This window comes from Bidens hawaiensis, unplaced genomic scaffold, assembly GCF_021521415.1.
Source record: "Bidens hawaiensis isolate Kalapana, Puna unplaced genomic scaffold, B.hawaiensis_p1.1 tig00006368_1, whole genome shotgun sequence".
Lineage (NCBI taxonomy): Eukaryota > Viridiplantae > Streptophyta > Magnoliopsida > Asterales > Asteraceae > Bidens > Bidens hawaiensis.
The window spans coordinates 272,389-289,820 of NW_027491426.1; the positions used below are offsets into that span (position 1 = coordinate 272,389).

The following is a 17,432-nucleotide window of genomic DNA, read 5'->3' on the forward strand; positions in this document are numbered from 1 at the left end:
GCGTGACGGGGGTTTGAGGAGGACTGTGATGAGGACGAAAGAGTCGGAGAGAGCTTACCTGGTTGGACACTTACCTGGTTGCCGGCGTCGGAGAACTTACCTGGTTGCCGGCGTCGAAGAGTTGCGGGTCACCGTTGTTGGACGTACGGAGAGTTGCGAGTTACCGTTGCCGGCGTCGGTACATTGTAGGTTTTGTTACCGTTGCCATATATATCATATAATTACACTAAACATCACTTTTTTTTCTCTCTTCTGTTTAATTGAATACTACTTTTTATACTTTTGTCATTATCTTTTCTCTTTCCTTCACTTACAACCACTTTTAGAAAATATTAAAAAAATATACGGTATGAACAGTGAAACCCAAAATTTAACTTTCCCTTTGTCTCTCCTCAACTCACAACCACTCATAACCATACCATATATATTTTAAGAAAACAGGCTGACTAGTTATTGAAATGCCATGTAAAAAAAAACAAAGAAAAAAGGAAAAGAAAGATGATATGAGCATAATCTAGACGGATGGATATGAGTTATTTGAGCAACCTTCCTTTTCCTTCCTTGAGAAATGGCGTCACTCTTCCTTCCTCTTCCGCCTAAATTCTCTTCCTCCGCCCTCAACCGCCGCCCCGTCGCCGCTCCTTTCCGCATTCAGCCGTCGCTCCGCCTCAACTGCTCCGGTTTGTTTCATTATAATAACAGTAGCTGTTAGTGTTATTGCTCGCTTCTCGTTAGGTGAATTAACTGTTAGTTAGGAATCTGTTTTACATATTCATTCTCGTTGTTAATTTGCAACATTATTCATGTACATTTTGCACCTAGGGTTTGACAATTATAATCAGATTTTAGGCTTTTAGATTGACTTCTGGTGTGCAAATGCAAATAAATATTATATGTTGTTTGATTGACTTATAATCCCGATGAAATTTGTGACATTTACTTCTTGTGTTTGACTAATGTTGACAAGCTCATCTAAAATTTGTGTATTCCATTCTGATGGAAGCCAATAATACAAATGGTTCTGAAGACAACTCATGTCGGTTTAAGGAAATGAGGAATGCAGCGTGTGGCGTTCTTGCTGTCTTGGCTCTGACTACCACTTCACCAGTAATTGCTGCTAATCAGGTTCACTTCAAACTTATCTACATTTGTCGTGTTAAAAACTAATATCATAGTGTCCATTAGGAAGATAACTAGTTCCACTTAAAACACCGTGCTCAATTTGCAGAGGCTACCTCCTTTGTCTACAGACCCTGACCGATGTGCACGTGCGTTTGTTGGAAACACCATCGGTCAAGCTAACGGTGTATATGATAAAGCGATTGATCTTCGTTTTTGCGATTACACTAATGATAAAACAAACCTTAAGGGGAAGTCTTTAGCTGCTGCACTTATGTCTGATGCTAAATTTGACGGTGCTGACATGTCTGAGGTTGTTATGTCTAAAGCATATGCTGTTGGAGCTAGCTTTAAAGGTAACTAACATCTTTTGCTTTTTTTCTTCCACATAGTAATAAAAGGTTTATTAATTAATTATAATTAATATGCATGTGTTGGTTATGCAGGTACAGATTTTACAAACGCGGTTCTTGACCGAGTCAACTTTGGGAAGGCTAACCTTCAAGGAGCTTCATTTAAGAACACTGTATTATCGGGTTCAACGTTTGAAGATGCTCAACTGCAAGACGTGGTGTTTGAGGACACAATTATTGGGTATATTGACCTTCAAAAGCTGTGTGTAAATAAAACTATTAATGATGATGCAAGAGCTGAACTCGGGTGTCGAAATTAGAAGATAAACCCTGGTGTATAATTGTGTATTTTTTAAAATGTATGGGGTGAGCTTTTGTTGTATATTGTTGGGAGATATACATACGTGTTGAACTCTTTGGTTAAAATATGGAGAGCAGTGTTTTTTAATGGAAGAAGTATACTAATTCTTTTCATTATGTTCCAACACAAATGCTTGAATGTATCCAGTTCAAAGTTATAATTAACAATGTTAGTTTTAATCCAGTACGTTATTTTGTGGCATTGTTCAATTTATATTGCTGAACGCATAAATACTCCTAGATGTCGGTTTGGTCACGCAATCAAAATATACAGTTTGGTGGAACTTGAGGTGTGAGATTTAGACAAGGCGCTAGTCTAACATGAAATTCACGGGTTTGAGTCAATTTCAGCCGAACACCTCAAACACATAGCTAAAAGGTCAGGTTTGGATCACTTGACGGATTCACGGGTTAGACCGTTTAAATGCATAACTTTTAGACGACAGAAGTTGTGCTTTATGTCATAATTTAAAATGATTTGACATTTTTAAGTTGATAAACGGGCATAAAGTGAGGTGGTTGAGCTTAGAGAACTATTAATGCTTTGTCAAATGTAGTTCTGGCGGAGGGACGGGCAGAATTGGATAGGGTTCCGGTCTTGACTTTATTGGCCAAACGGAACATCTCGTTTGAATCGTTAGACTGCCAGACTTGTGGAGTGTTGGAAGAAACGACCGAACACATCTTTGTCTCGTGTGGTTTGGCCCATTCGGTTTGGCAAGTTATTTCCAGCTGGTGTAAAGTACCAAATCTGTTTGCTTTTGGTGTCTGGGATATTATCGAGCTCCATAAATATACTAAAATTTCAAAGAAAAAGGCGGTGGCTTTTTACGCGGTTTGTCTCATTACATTATGGCGCTTGTGGAAAGCAAGGAATGATATGGTGTATAACGGTTTGATGGTTACGGTGGAAAGCGTTGTGGAGGACGTTAAAGTTCTTAGTTTCTTTTGGGTTAAAAATAGGCCGGGTAGTTCTTCGATCTCATTGAAGGATTGGGTTAGATTTTTAGTGTAGTGGAGGGTGGTTGTATTTGACTCTCGTGTGTGTGTGTGTGTTTTGACCCACATATAGCGTCTTGCTATGTTGGTCTGCTTATAACCTTGGGTGGTATGCTTTAATAAAATGATTTTGTTGGCCATTCAAAAAATAAAGGCATGAAGTTTTATATTCTAAGAATTGTTATTTTATACATATACCTGTATGTTTTGTTGTAAATTTGTGATTTTAGAGTACTAACATGTAAAACAGCAAATTTTAAACGTGTCTTGTTTGTATCAATCCATAAACACGGGTGTCGTATTTATGCTCATATATCTTACACGATTTTGAGAGGTCATATAGTTTTTCGATTTTAGAGAGATGACTAGAAAAACCGAATCCCGATGAGGAAGAAATCTGAGTTAGATTTAAAGACAAGGGCAAAGCATCTAATACCATGGTTGATGAGAAAGTTTAATTAATCAAATGAAAAGATGTTTGCCTAAAACTCACTCAGTCTAATAGCTTTTCAGTGGGAGATATTCAAAAGGAAAGCATCTCCTTACCTTAAGTATATAAATAAATCAATCCATCCATGCATACCCTACATTCATCTTTTTATTTTGAATTGCCACAAATGGAGAAAACCTTTACTTATACCCTTGTTCTGATATCATTTGTCCTCATCCAAGGTATGCATGTAGTCATTTTATTCATACTAACATTTTATCAAATTTTGTTTAAATATGTATGTATTTCTTTTTTCAAGATTTCCCTTTTTTTATAAATATGTAAAAAAAAAAAAAATCTTTTTTGTTGAATTCATAAACTTTATAAAAGTAACACATTGTTAAAATTTGGTATTCACTTTGAAAAGGATGATATGAGCCTGTTATCATTTTCTAGTTACGTACTAATAATATCTCTTTGATTGTGTCATTTACAACTTAACCCTAATTGTAATTATTACTATTGAAAAGCTTGGTTGATACTTGCATCATATATCAATGAATTTAGTGATAAATAATTGTGTATACTACACTTCGTAATATTTGATATAATGCAAGTTAAAAGGATCGTTGTGCGCAAAAGCAACAGATCGTAACTGGAGTGCTTACTTTTGATACATGATCCATTAGTCTTTTCTTGCCTCATATTAATCTTTCTTACATTAACTTTTAGGTTTATGAATTATGTCTCTAAATATACTTTTTAACGTTCTTCTATGTACTTATTTATCATTTTTTTCCATTGCAATCTCGTCTTTGTAAAATGTCTATCCCAAATCCAAACGACCTACTTAGATAATAACCATTATCCGACTAGATTTTCAATCAATCAGGTCATGCCATCTAGTCAAGCTGCCAAGATTTTTTCCAAAAAGCCAGTTGAACTAGGGATGAGCGAACAGGCACCGGCACCAAATTTGGTACCGACTCGGTATCAAGTTTTGAGTTTTCAATATTGTTACCGGTACCCGCTCATTCCTAAGTTGGACCGCCTGGATTTTAAAATGAGAAAATTTCCAAAATGTCCATTTTATAAGGAGAGATTCCGTTTATGCCCTTACAAATAATGAGTTTCAGATACGTCCCCTCCAAACACACCGTATATTTTAAGACGGGACGACATGTTTATAGATCTAGTAGGTAAACGTCACGTTAATAACTCAAGGAAGGACTTGTTTGTTCAACAATGGGGCGACCCATCTAACACGATGCAAACTGTTATGTTTTCGTGGCAGGCGTAGTCGTGGAGGGAAGCATCGGCGTAAACTACGGCACCGTGGGCAACAACCTCCCACCAGCATCCCAAGTGGCCCACTTCCTCCTCCACAACACCATCATCAACCGCATCAAGCTCTACGACACCAACCCCCAAACCCTCCAGGCCTTCGCCCACACCGGCATCCAGCTCACCCTCACCATCCCCAACAACCTCATCCCGAACCTCACCAGCCTCAGCTTCACCCAGCAATGGGTCAAATCCAACATCTCCCCACACGTTCCCGCCACCAACATCGTCCGCGTTCTCGTCGGAAACGAAGTCCTCTCCACCACCGACCACGCCACCTCCTCCCGCCTTGTTCTGGCTATGCACACCCTCCACGTGGCACTCGCCGGAGAAGATCTCGAACGTCGGATCAAGGTCTCCACACCGCATTCGTTGGGTGTTTTATCGTCTTCATCCCCGCCGTCTTCTGGGAGGTTTAAGACGGACAATTTGGGTCTCATTGAGCAATTGCTCGGCTTTTTACGGGTTACTGGATCGCCCTTTATGATCAACGCCTACCCGTTTTTCGGGTATTCGGAAAGTACATTCGGTTATGCGTTGTTTAGACCTGCACATGAGGTGTTCGACGAAACGTCTGATAGAAAGTATACGAACATGCTGGATGCGCAATTGGATGCTACGTATTCGGCTATGAAGGAGTTGGGTTTTGGGGATGTGGAGATTGTTATTGCCGAAACCGGGTGGCCGTCGAAGGGTGATCCGGGTCAGGCACATGTTGATGTCGAGACGGCTCGGGAGTTTAATGGGAAGCTGATTAAGCATGTCATGTCCGGGCTCGGGACGCCTCTCATGCCTAATAGAACTTTTGAGACTTATATTTTTGCTCTCTTTAATGAAAATCTAAAGCCTGGCCCGACTTCTGAGAGAAACTTTGGGCTTTTTAAACCGGATATGACGCCTGCCTATGACGTCGACATCTTTAGACACAATGTAACGTTTTCGAATACACTTTTAACTTTTGAAATAACACATTAATCAAAGTCATGGGTTTTTGGTTAAAGGCTTTATATGTGCTTTGCTATGATAGGCCGGGTCAACTTCACCGTCAAATTGGAACCCTGATAGAGGGGTGCCGGTGAGATCACCGGTGCCCCAACCCAGTGGAGGGAAAACATGGTGTGTTCCAAAAACCGGAGCTAATGAAAAGATTTTACAAACGAATATTGACTATGTATGTGGGCTAGGGTTTGACTGCCAGCCAATACGCGAGGGTGGGAGATGTTTTCATCCCAACTCGGTCCATGCCCATGCGGCCTATGCCATGGATGTGTATTACCAAGCCACCGGACGACACAACTATGACTGTGACTTTGGTGGAACCGGATTCATAACTTCAAGCAATCCAAGTATGAATCTTACTACAGATTTATGTTTACAAGTATAGTTTTATATACTTCACAAAGCAATCTTTTCTTGATTAAAAAGATGCATGGAAGTTATTTATACTAGATGGTTGGTATGTTTGGTTAATTATGTTTTAAATTTGTTTTGGTTAGGTTATGGAAGATGCAAATACTAGTGCAATTTGAAGGAGGAAGGTTTACATTTCCAGTGTTATACTATAGACATGTCAAACTTTAACATCACACCACTAAAGGTTTGTTATGTACATTATGGTATATGCCTTGTTATTTTAATAATTAAGATATTTCTATATAAGTTAAGGATTTTGTATATAAATTATATATTTGCCATATTATCCATTATATATTATATGAGTTCATATTTTGATGGTTACTTTGGAAAATGTTTAAGCACGATAATAAGTCTTGTTGACGGGAGTGAAAATTTATGAGTATAATCGTGTAAAAAGATATGAATCTAATTATGTCACATAAAACTCGTGTAACTTAATCATTATCTACCGAAATTATTAATGCAAAAACACTATAGAGCCATGAATTTAGTCGCAATTGGATACTTCGTGATCTATGAGACAGTACGAGATGATAATTGAGCCAATCATAGCCGAATGATTGTTTCTCATTGAAGATAACCGAATGATTACGGTTCATACGTGCTACATACATGCAGTTAAGCGGATCAAGTTAAGCTCGATCCGCCATGGTGTGCACTGTGGAGGCCTATCAGCCTAGAGAGAATCCTATTCATGGTTTACATAATTGCAGATTGCTTTGCGTTTCTTGTTTGTACAAAGTGGGGTGATTAAGTGATTCATTATTCATAGTGCAATATTGGGTTCACAAAGGATATATCTTAGAATATGACAAGAAACATATGGCTGTTTCATGAAATTCTCATTGTATGTTTTCAAATCATTCTCTGTATGCAAATAAACCATTTTGATTGTAAATCGGAATTTCAGTTTACATATTATTTTATTGCAAATAAATCATTTTGATTGCTGATAAATACCTTGACTTGTATGTAAGGTAAACTTGTTGCTGTTACATTTATCCCTCTTCCTATTGCATTCTCTCCCATATTTTTAGTGTGAAGATTTGGAATACCTTTTTTCAGCATTTCATTTGAGGGATAAATTTACATACCATGACCGATATGGGAATATACTTTGCACATGCTGCTAGAGCCCGTGATACCTGGGTCTTTGCAACATATGTGGTTATAAAGTCACTCTACATGTATGCTGTAAAACGTAATTAAAATACCCTGCTTGCTTGAAAAATGTATACAGTAATAAAGTTACCATGAACACTTAATTTTTACTAATTACACTATGATTTTAATTTTACACTTATTTACCAAAATGCCATAACAATTATTTATTTATTTTTCGCACCATTCGCAGGGAATATTGAGTTTTTATGTTAACCATACTCTATATGTATATAAGGTATTATTTGTTTAGTCAAAGGACTTAACATTTGGTATTTGTTTATGGATGTCATCTATGCTTACGTAAGAACACCAAGAAGGACATTTGTAACATAAACTATTATTTAATTGAAATATGTAAGAATTTTGTTATAGACAGACCACACTATTGCTGCTAACCCAAAACCTTTAATTGAAAATAATAAACTAATAAGAAAATTAACATAAATATAAATACTATATAATATATTGTGAGATGATTGAAAACTTAACATAAATTGTCTTTCGTTGACTCTAAAGACTCCTCACCCTCTTTATCTCATTACCCTTGGTTTTACTCAACCTCCACTAACATCTCTTGCATTAACCTATAGCGAATTACGGTACAACCACGTTCTGTACCTATGCCATTGAATTCACAGCCGCAAACCGAACTCATACCGATCGAATCCCCGTTGCGTCCCCACCGCAACACGATGGCTCACCTACTAGTCTACCTCTACCTATATAATAAATGAAGAACACTTTGGACAAGTGTGAGCAGCACATTAAATTTACTAACGTGTCTCCATCACATTGTGTTTGCTACTGTGTTCTGCAAAGAGATCTTGCTATCTTCCTCTGAAGGCTTGTTAGCGTTTCAAGAATCCCACTCCACAATCTGATATCTTCTCTCTCAAAATTCAAATTTTGAAATACAAGTCTCAAGCCCTATCCATCCTCACTGCCGCAACTCTTCAGTGTCAGCCAATATCACCATCTTCGTCACCCTTGACAATCGAATGCTTCAATTGATTTTGCAAATATTATTAGTTTAAAACTTTTCTTGAAACGTATTTGTGATTAGCAGTAGTGTATAATGAATGCCATTCAGTGGGTGGATAACGGGTCAAAAATGGTAAGGCTGAATCATGTAATTTTTTGCATAGGGGTTGAGTTGATCTAAAACACTTTTTTTTTTCACTTCTTTAAATTGATGATGGTTTCGTTTGTTAAAATTTTATTACATTACTACATATTTATTACATATTGATATATTATTACAGTACTATTCAAATTTCTTGAATGAACCAATTTGGAAGGTTCCACACACTAATAATATATTAGAAAGTAGAAATACAATGTAGGTCACTTTTTACCTGTTTGACTCATTTACATATTAACCAAAACTCACCCACTAAAAGGCTAACTGGGTTTGTATAACCATTTGTAGATTGTTGTTTTGAGGTACGCTGTAATGTTTCATCTGTTCATGTATATTTTCTTAATGCGCAGTATATTGTGGTAACTCTTTGGAGTGTGTATGGACAACCACTTTGGATATTGCAGTTTAAAAGGTATACAACAAGGCATTGTAGGAAGTGGGAATTATGGATTATGGAAGCATTTTGTTATATAAAATTTAGTATAATTAACTTTTACCATTTTACCTTTGTGATTATGGCTTGACTTCATATTGATATATAAGATTTTATGTATTGATATACAGAGATTTTTACAAGTTTGTAAATGCAAAAATTAATATTTATTATTATTATTTTCTTTTTGGCTCATCTTGTGTCTCAAACGGGTCATATGTAAACATTGCTTAAATCAAGACTATTGTCGTACTTATTAAATGTTGTTAAAAAATCTTTTATATTTTGTATGTTACCGATTAATTGTCGGTTTGATGAAAGTAGGAGCAACAAAACAAATGAATAGCTTATTATGCCAAACTTTTTCCAATAATATGATTTGCTACACTCAATATAGAACATGATGATTTAACTATTCTTTTGTTATATCCAAAATAGTAACACAATCCATGCCACAACACATGGGAGAAAAAACTTTTATTCAATTAAATTTTAAATTTACTTATATTAGTTTTTAACACATGTTTTAGAATTAACTTTTACCGCCCGTTTGATACACGGGCATATAGCCTAGTATGTAATATATATATATATATGTGTGTGTGTGTGTGTGTTAAGAATGAGAAATATGTAATTGATGTTTTTAGCTTTGTGGAAATATGTAATTAAAGATGTCAGGGAGGGAAAATATATAAATGCCCCAATTATTAAATATTTTTGAATATCATGTGATGTATTGTTATTTGTTCATTAGTGTTTATGTTAAGTATTTTGATATGTTTATGTTTTTTTGTCCATTGACGTTCATTAGTGTCCATTGGTGTTTGTTTGTCCATTAGTGTAAACCATTAATGTATGTTAACAATACTAACTAACGAACACGGGCAAACTCAATTCCTGGATAAATGGACATGAACACGAATTTTCGTTTGGTAGGGTGTTCGTGAACCGTACGTTTGTCCGACAAAAGCTTAACGGACGAATACGGACAAGGTCTTGTTCGGTTCGGTTCGGCCCGCTTACAGCCCTAGCTGTCCATCAGTATCCGTTTGTCCATTCGTGTCCATTAACGTCTGTTTATAATATTGGCTGATGGACGTGAACAAACTCAATTTCTTAATGGACGGACACGGACATGAATTTTCGTTCGGTAGAGTGTTCGTGAACCGTCCATCGGACGAACATAAACAGCCCGGTTGAGACGAATCTGTATAAAAAAAGTATGCCTTGTATTGTTTTTACAGATACAAATACAATTATTAATTAAAAATCGTTACTGTAGTCGTTATCTATCTTTCTACACAAGTTAAAAAGTTAGTTAGTAGTTTTGCGGCGAAACAACGCAAGCACTGTTACGCCTTCTCTCTCCCTGTTTTCCGATTATCCCTCCGTCAATCTTCTTCTTCTTCTTCTTCTTCTTCTCTTCTCAATTCTACTTTCAAACCCTAATTCTTAGGTCTCCATTCTGCAATCAATGGCGATGGCTACTACTGATAGCCTGCAGTACCTACAATCAATACTCTTAGCCCTCATTGTTTCATTTCTTCTCGCCAAGCTCTTCTCCATAATATTCTCTTCCGGCGACGACAGTAATAATAATACTCTCATCTCAACCAATGTTAGGCGATCAGACGCGGAGTTTACTAGGAAGGAAATTGCAGCCACTGCTGGTGATGATGATGATGATCATGACTGGGAAGGTGTGGAGACGTCGGAATTAGATGCGGCGTTTTGTGCGGCCAACGCCTTCGTGGCGGCGCAGAAGGTTGCGTATGATGTGAAGTTGAAGCTGTATAGAATGTATAAAGTTGCAACGGAGGGTGCTTGTAGTGTTCCTGTACCTTCTGCCATTAAGATCACTGCTCGAGCTAAGTGGTAAGTTGATAACTGAATTAACCGGTTGTCGGCTATTTTTTTTATGTCGGTTTAACCGAACCGAACAATTTATATTTTCATAGTTTTTATACTTTTCATTTTATGTATTTCATGTTTTATATCACCATTTCATATATTTATGCATCCGTTTCCCGAAATTTACCGAAAAGCTAACCGAGTAAACAGAACAGGTTAACTGAAAACCGAATGATTAATTTGGTTGAGGCTATTACCTCCGAACTGTGCACACTGCCAGTAAGTTTAGTTTGTTATGAAATTTGAAATCATAAGCATATTTGAAAATGATGTATAGATATCTAATATTGATTGTTGTGAGATTGATTGAATTATGTGTTATTATTGGGCCAGGAATGCATGGTATAAATTGGGTGCAATGTCTCAAGAAGAAGCAATGCACAAGTATCTTGACATTATTACAGAGTTATACCCTAGTTGGGCTGATGGTTCTACTTTTGTGAGTACTGTCACACTTTCTCTATCACAGCAACATCTAAAAATGGCAAAATGGATGATGATTTTGGGTAACGAGTCAAAACGGATTATATTTTTGTTAAAGTTCTGTTTGTCCAAAGACTTGATGATTGTCTATATAATAACACACTTAATTGAACAAAAGGTTGTTTTATATAATAAATTAGGAAACACAAATTTAGTGTACTATGGCCTGTTGACCTGTTTTGCTCGTTGGAAATAACACCACCTTTTCATTTTTTATTATTATTATTTTTTTTTTATCATGGAACTTTTGAGACCTTTATTCTCTGTTTTTGTTGATGCAATAACTCATAGAAGAGAAGAGGTGGAGAAAATAATGAGACAACCAGTAAGGATACTAAACCAATGGGACCTGATTTGAGCTCTTTTGTGCATGAGGAAGAGTTGTAAGATTCTTGAACCATTTTGTATATAATATTATTATGATTAAAGGTTCTTGGCCCATCCTGTATTAAATGTTCAGCTACCCATGTCATTTAATTGTTCATAAAGTCAGTATATCATATCTATTTGGATTTTCAAATGTGCTTATTGAAGCATCATCTTTATTTTTCAGTAAATTGGATGATGATATGCATGACTTTTCAAGAGAAGGTATAGCTTGCTCAAATATATTAAACTCTTTACTGTTAGTTACAATTTTCATGTAATATTTGCAGATCAAACACGCGCAGATCATGACCAAGTTGATGTTGCAGAAGTACCATTGAGCACGAATGCTGCTGATATGATTCTAAAGGTAATAAGATAAATTGCATTTGCGTGCAGAAAAACTTGGAAGCTATGTTTTTGGCTAAAACTGATGTTTGTGTTTATGTTTATTGTATAAAAGGACAACGAAGGCTTGGGTAATGCTGCTGTTGGTGAGCCGGATGAGACTAGTGCGAAGAAAAATGCTGTTGATGATGAGGGGAAGTAGCTTTCCATCCGATCTGTCTCAATCAAACCGGCATTCAATCCAACCCTAGATTGATAGTTCCACATAAAAATACTGATGATCTCTGATTCATGTGTACAGACTTGATATTTCCCACAAGTCTTTTGATCATAACAATCAATTAGTTTTTGCTAGCTTGTATGTCAGTTGCAATTTGCAAAAGACAATTAGACTCTTCGGTCTTTACAGGAAATTGCACATTTCAGTGGGTTTGGATATCTAGTTCCATGGAATGAATGGTTCCATACCATAAAGAATGATTCGCATATGTTACATCAAGGACGAACGATGCAATTTTCTATATAGCTCGATGACAAAAGGCGTAATTTTATCTTCTTTAAACAGTTCAATTTTGTTATGGTGGTTAGCCTGATATTGCCAGTCAGTTCATGGCCTTTTGAAAATCAGCCTAACTCAATCTAGCTCCTCTTTTCCAACTTGATTTTTTTAAGTATCTTTAAATTTTTTAAGCTTTAATTCATTGAATAAAAAAAATAATCAAGAGCAAACTAATTGTTGATTCACAATGTTGGGTTTTAGATTCTTTAAAGAAAAAATTACAAATTTTGTCCTTTTGAATATCGAAAATTATGGATTAGGTCTTTTTCGAAAAAGACTTCACTCGCTATCCTTTATATGTATCTTTGCCTCGTTTTTAGTCATTTACACTAACGATTATCCAAAAACTCAGTTAAGTCTTGACATGTGCCAACCATGTAAGGGCAAAAAGGTAATTTCTCTTCTTTAATTTGTAATTTTCATCCAACCATGTAACGATCATCCAACCTCGTTTTTTATCATGTAAGAACACAATTTGTAATTTTCTCTTCTTTAAGAGCATTCTCATCCCACCCCTTATCCTTAAACCAAAAATTACACTAAAACTCACTACATTTTCTCTTTCTAATTCAATTAAATAATACTTTTTATATCTTTTATCATTACCTTTTCTCTTTCCTTTACTCACAACCACTTTCAAAATATATTAAAAAATTATAGGGGGTGAACAATAGCTTTTCAAATATACAGAAAAATTACTACTTTTTCTAAAATATAAAAACTCGTCACTCACAACACCCTGAATCACTCTCTAAATTATAAAAACACCCCTCACATTTTATGAGGGGTTGGATGAGAATGCTCTAAAAAAAGCTATAATAATGCTTCTTTTTTTTATTGATGTGACGTTAGACTTAAGTTAAACATTCTGTGATTAACACTTTAAGCTATCAACTTTAGCAACTGACACTTTAACCCCTTAAAATTTAGACATTGACAGTTTAGTCTTTTAACTTTTAGCAGTTAACTTTAACCCCTTAAACTTTTAGCTATTCACGCTTTAGCCTTTGAACTTTAGGTAACTGACACATTAGCCCATAAACTTTTAGCTAATGACAATCTAGCCCTTGAACTTTTAGCTACTGACAGGTTTGCCCTTAAACTTCCAACTATCCTTAACTTCCAAAAAATGACAAATAAGCCCTCAACCTTTCAAATAATGACAGTTTAGCCCCTGAACTTTCAGCTATAGAAACTTTATCCCTTGAACTTTCAGAGATTGACACTTTAGACCTTGTATTTTCTACTATTACACTTTAGCCTTTTAACTTTCAACAAATGATGCATACCCCTTAAACTTTTAGCTAATGACAATTAGCCCAGAAATATTCAACTACTGACAGGTTAGCCCTTGAACTTTCTTTAGTTGACACCTTAGTCCTTGAACTTTAAGCTTTGGATACTTTAGCTATTGAACTTTGAACTTTGGGATACAGACTCTTTACCCTTAAACTTTCAACTATTAACACTTTAGCTCTTAAAGTTTCTTCAAATAACAATTTAGCCCTTAATCTTTCATATAATGACAGCTTATCCCTTGAACTCTCAACTATTGACACTTAGTGCTTGATCTCTCGCATATTAACACTGTAGCTCTTGAACTTTTAAAGAATACTTTAGCCCTAGAAAGAAGATAATGACTTTTTAACTCTTGAAATTTTAGCTATAGGCACTTTATTCCTTAAAATTTCTTTTCACAACACTTTAGCCCTTAACATTTTAGCTAATGACAATTTAGCTCCTAAACTTTCAGTTGTTGACATTTCAACCCTTGAACTTTAAGTTGTTGACAACTTAGCCCTTAAACTTTAAGCTATCAACACTTTAGCCCTAGAACTTTAAGCTATAGACACTTTAGCCCTTGAACTTTCTACGAATGGACACTTCAGCCTTTGAACTTTTAGCAATTAATAGGTTAGCCTTTAAACTATCATCTATTGCGCTTTAGCCCTTGAACTTTCAGCTACCGACACTTTAGCACTCGAACTTTTAGTTGCTAAAACTTTAGCCCTTAAACTTTTAGATAATAACTCTTTAGCCCTTGAACTTTCAGATAATGACTGTTTAGCCCTTGAACCTTTTGTGAATGATAGCCCTTAAACTTTTAGCTATTGACTCTTTAGCCCTTGAACTTTTTGTGAATGATACTCCCTTAATAGTTAAGCTATTGACACTAGCCCTTAAACTTTCAGCTATTAACACCTTTTGCCCATGGACATTCTACAAGTGACACTTTAGTCGTTAACCTTTCATCTAATGACAATTTAGCCCCTGAACTTTCATCTAATGTCAATTTAGCCCTTAAACTTTTAGCTATTAACACTTTAGCCCTTGAACTTTCTGATATGACTCTTTAGCCCATGAACTTTCTACGAATGAAACTTCAGCCCTTGAACCTTCAGCAATTGACATGTTAGCCCATAAACTTTCAGGTATTGACACTTTAGCCCTTGAACTTTCAGCTATTAACACTTTAATCTGCAAATATAGCGAGTCATCTTGATTGATTTTGGTTTGACCAATTGTGCAACTAACCTACAATACTTTTGGAATTTCGTTTTACATTCTTTGATGTTAGTACCCATGTGATTTAAGAATTTTGTTTGAATCAAGTTAGTAGTTTCATGCATCGAGCAAAATTTTTGCAAAGTGATTTTTTGAATGTTTTCCAACTGAGGTTGTATAACACTTCCCTCCCTTTCAAGAGGGTCAATGTGATCCACCTAGGGCTGTAAACGAACCAAACGTTAAAAGAACAGTTCGTGAATCGTTCGAAAGGAAGTTCGTTTATGTTTGTTCATGAATAGAACCCCCGTCCATTCAATTGTGTTTGTGAATGTTCGGTAATGTGTCCATGATATGCTGTTCATGAGAGTTTTTTGTACATTTATTTATGTTATCTAACCATTTTAAATTCATTAATTTATTACCTCAAACATAAAATAGTAAACCATTTTTAACCTTGTTTTTTGCGTTGCTCTTAACTCCTTCCTCATTATTCTCTTGTTTTTAAGCAACTTAGGGAACCTAGAAAAGACTTGGAATAGCCTCTAACACCTCTATAATGGATGGACAGAACCTTGTTGCCACCAGAACACCTTATCTAGCTTATAAAACCACCAAGAACACTTCAAAACTTGATCTTCAGAGCTTTCCTTGATTTTTAGATGTTTGGTGAATGTAATGAACATTCAAAGTGTTGGAGACATTTGATGACGTGTAGGATCGACGAATAATAATGTAAAACTATGTCTACTCATCAATCAATGTGCGTAATCCATTAGAAGGTAAAACACACAAGAAATCTCTTTTAAATCTTCTTATATTATCATAACAATCAAAGTACAATATGATTTTGACAATATCACAGCTCTAGTACAATGGAATGATCACTCTCTAGCTCATAAGTCTGACCCATATTTATAGACTTGAAAAGACCCTTATGCGGTGCATAAGTCGTATCCGGCGCATAACTTATGCTCCGCATAAGTCTTATACGCTATATACTTAAGTGTTACTAACAATAAAAACATATTCCTAACTGTTTAATACATACAAGACTCAAGCGATGGACGTTAAGTACTAACAAGCTCCCTCTCGGATATTGCTTAGTCTTGATCTTCAATATTTAGCTCTAAATACTCTTTCCCGATACTCCCTTCGCATTTCCTCAAATGATTTCTTCTTATACCCTTCTTGACTAGAATAGAAACAGCACACGCTTTATATTGAAACTTATTCCATGAAGTTCGTTCCATTTGCTCTTTACGTTCAGCCTTGATCTCTTTCTCTTCCTTGTCTTTTTCTTCACTCAGCTGTCTCCATTTACTTTCCCACACTCTACCAGAATGTATCTTATACATAAAACATACTTTAATGACACGATGATACTGTAGAGCTTGATCCACATCTTTCTCGTTGTAGATTTGTATCTTGTTCGCATATAATGGTTCGATGTCCTTTTCTGAACAATTCATTAACCACATTCACATACCACTTCCCATCTCTATTCAAAAAAATCACCGCTTCTCCAGTAGTACGATCATAGAACCACCATTTAAAATACACATGAAAGTTCTGTTCCATAGGATAAACTGGGATAATCTTCAAGGTTTCTGGCATGCGGTACCTACAAATTTTCACAAAATCTCCAGTATCAGGATCAATCTTCACTTTTGAAACATGCAAGTTAGGCCTTGAGGAGTCCAATTTCTGAATCCTCCCTTTGATTGTCTAACAATGAAATTCCAAATTTCTGGTATATGGCCTTTCTCTGGTGCATGCAACAATCTTTTCTGACACAAATCCATAGCATCCATCCACGGTAACGACTTCAATTCATTCAAACTTTCAAAGTATTGAACACCAAAAGCTCTTTTGACAACTATTTTCCTTATCTTGTTTAAGTAAGCTATGCTGATACATTTTCCTAAAAGCAACTTTCTTAGGCTTCTTCTAATACTTTAACGGTCGAAGGAATTGCTTATCATGCTCAACCTTGTATTCATCAAACCAATCTTTCTTTGCACTGTTTACCTCTTCTTCTTCTACAACCGGATTTCCTTGACTATCCAATTCTTGACTCAGCATTTCAATCTCCTCGTCAAAATCTTAATCAAATTCAGGAAACTCCTGATTATCTTGGTTTAAATATCGAACTGGTTCCTTCTCAATCACTTGTTCCAATATAGAGTTACCAACAGGAATTAACACTTGTTTATCATCACAAACAACCCCTATATCCTTTTCAAAATCAAAATCAAAATCAAACTCCTCTCTTAGTGACATTCATTAATCTGGCTAACTCAACACGATCCATAACAATCCCCCCCTCTTCAAGTTCTACACCTTTATATGGAAATAGAGCATGAGGTTTGGTTGATATAGGATCAACAAATAAAATATCCATATCATCTACATTTCCTCCCTTAGATCTTCTGGCTTGTTGTTCTTGTTCAGTCAATTCTGGTTTCTATGACTATGTTGCTTGAACTTCTTTAGTTTCT

General features: G+C 35.8%; 3 protein-coding genes across 3 annotated transcripts; all 3 read left to right on the top strand.

Annotated features, from left to right (window-relative positions):
* The first annotated feature begins 568 nt into the window (after window positions 1-568).
* On the top strand, window positions 569-1,931 carry LOC143632169 (thylakoid lumenal 17.4 kDa protein, chloroplastic-like). Its single transcript, XM_077100745.1, has 4 exons — window positions 569-680; window positions 1,004-1,125; window positions 1,229-1,475; window positions 1,566-1,931. Exons 1-4 carry the CDS (start codon window positions 569-571, stop codon window positions 1,790-1,792), a joined length of 708 nt encoding a protein of 235 aa, XP_076956860.1. The 3' UTR covers window positions 1,793-1,931.
* A 1,507-nt stretch (window positions 1,932-3,438) lies between these two features.
* On the top strand, window positions 3,439-6,265 carry LOC143632170 (glucan endo-1,3-beta-glucosidase-like). Its single transcript, XM_077100746.1, has 4 exons — window positions 3,439-3,503; window positions 4,556-5,535; window positions 5,633-5,951; window positions 6,102-6,265. The coding sequence occupies exons 1-4, from the start codon at window positions 3,449-3,451 to the stop codon at window positions 6,122-6,124; spliced, it is 1,377 nt and encodes a 458-aa protein (XP_076956861.1). The 5' UTR covers window positions 3,439-3,448; the 3' UTR covers window positions 6,125-6,265.
* Window positions 6,266-10,239: 3,974 nt separating this feature from the next.
* Window positions 10,240-12,069, top strand: LOC143632171 (acyl-CoA-binding domain-containing protein 1-like). Its single transcript, XM_077100747.1, has 6 exons — window positions 10,240-10,634; window positions 11,004-11,109; window positions 11,445-11,536; window positions 11,707-11,744; window positions 11,810-11,889; window positions 11,983-12,069. The coding sequence occupies exons 1-6, from the start codon at window positions 10,240-10,242 to the stop codon at window positions 12,067-12,069; spliced, it is 798 nt and encodes a 265-aa protein (XP_076956862.1).
* The last annotated feature ends 5,363 nt before the right edge of the window (window positions 12,070-17,432 follow it).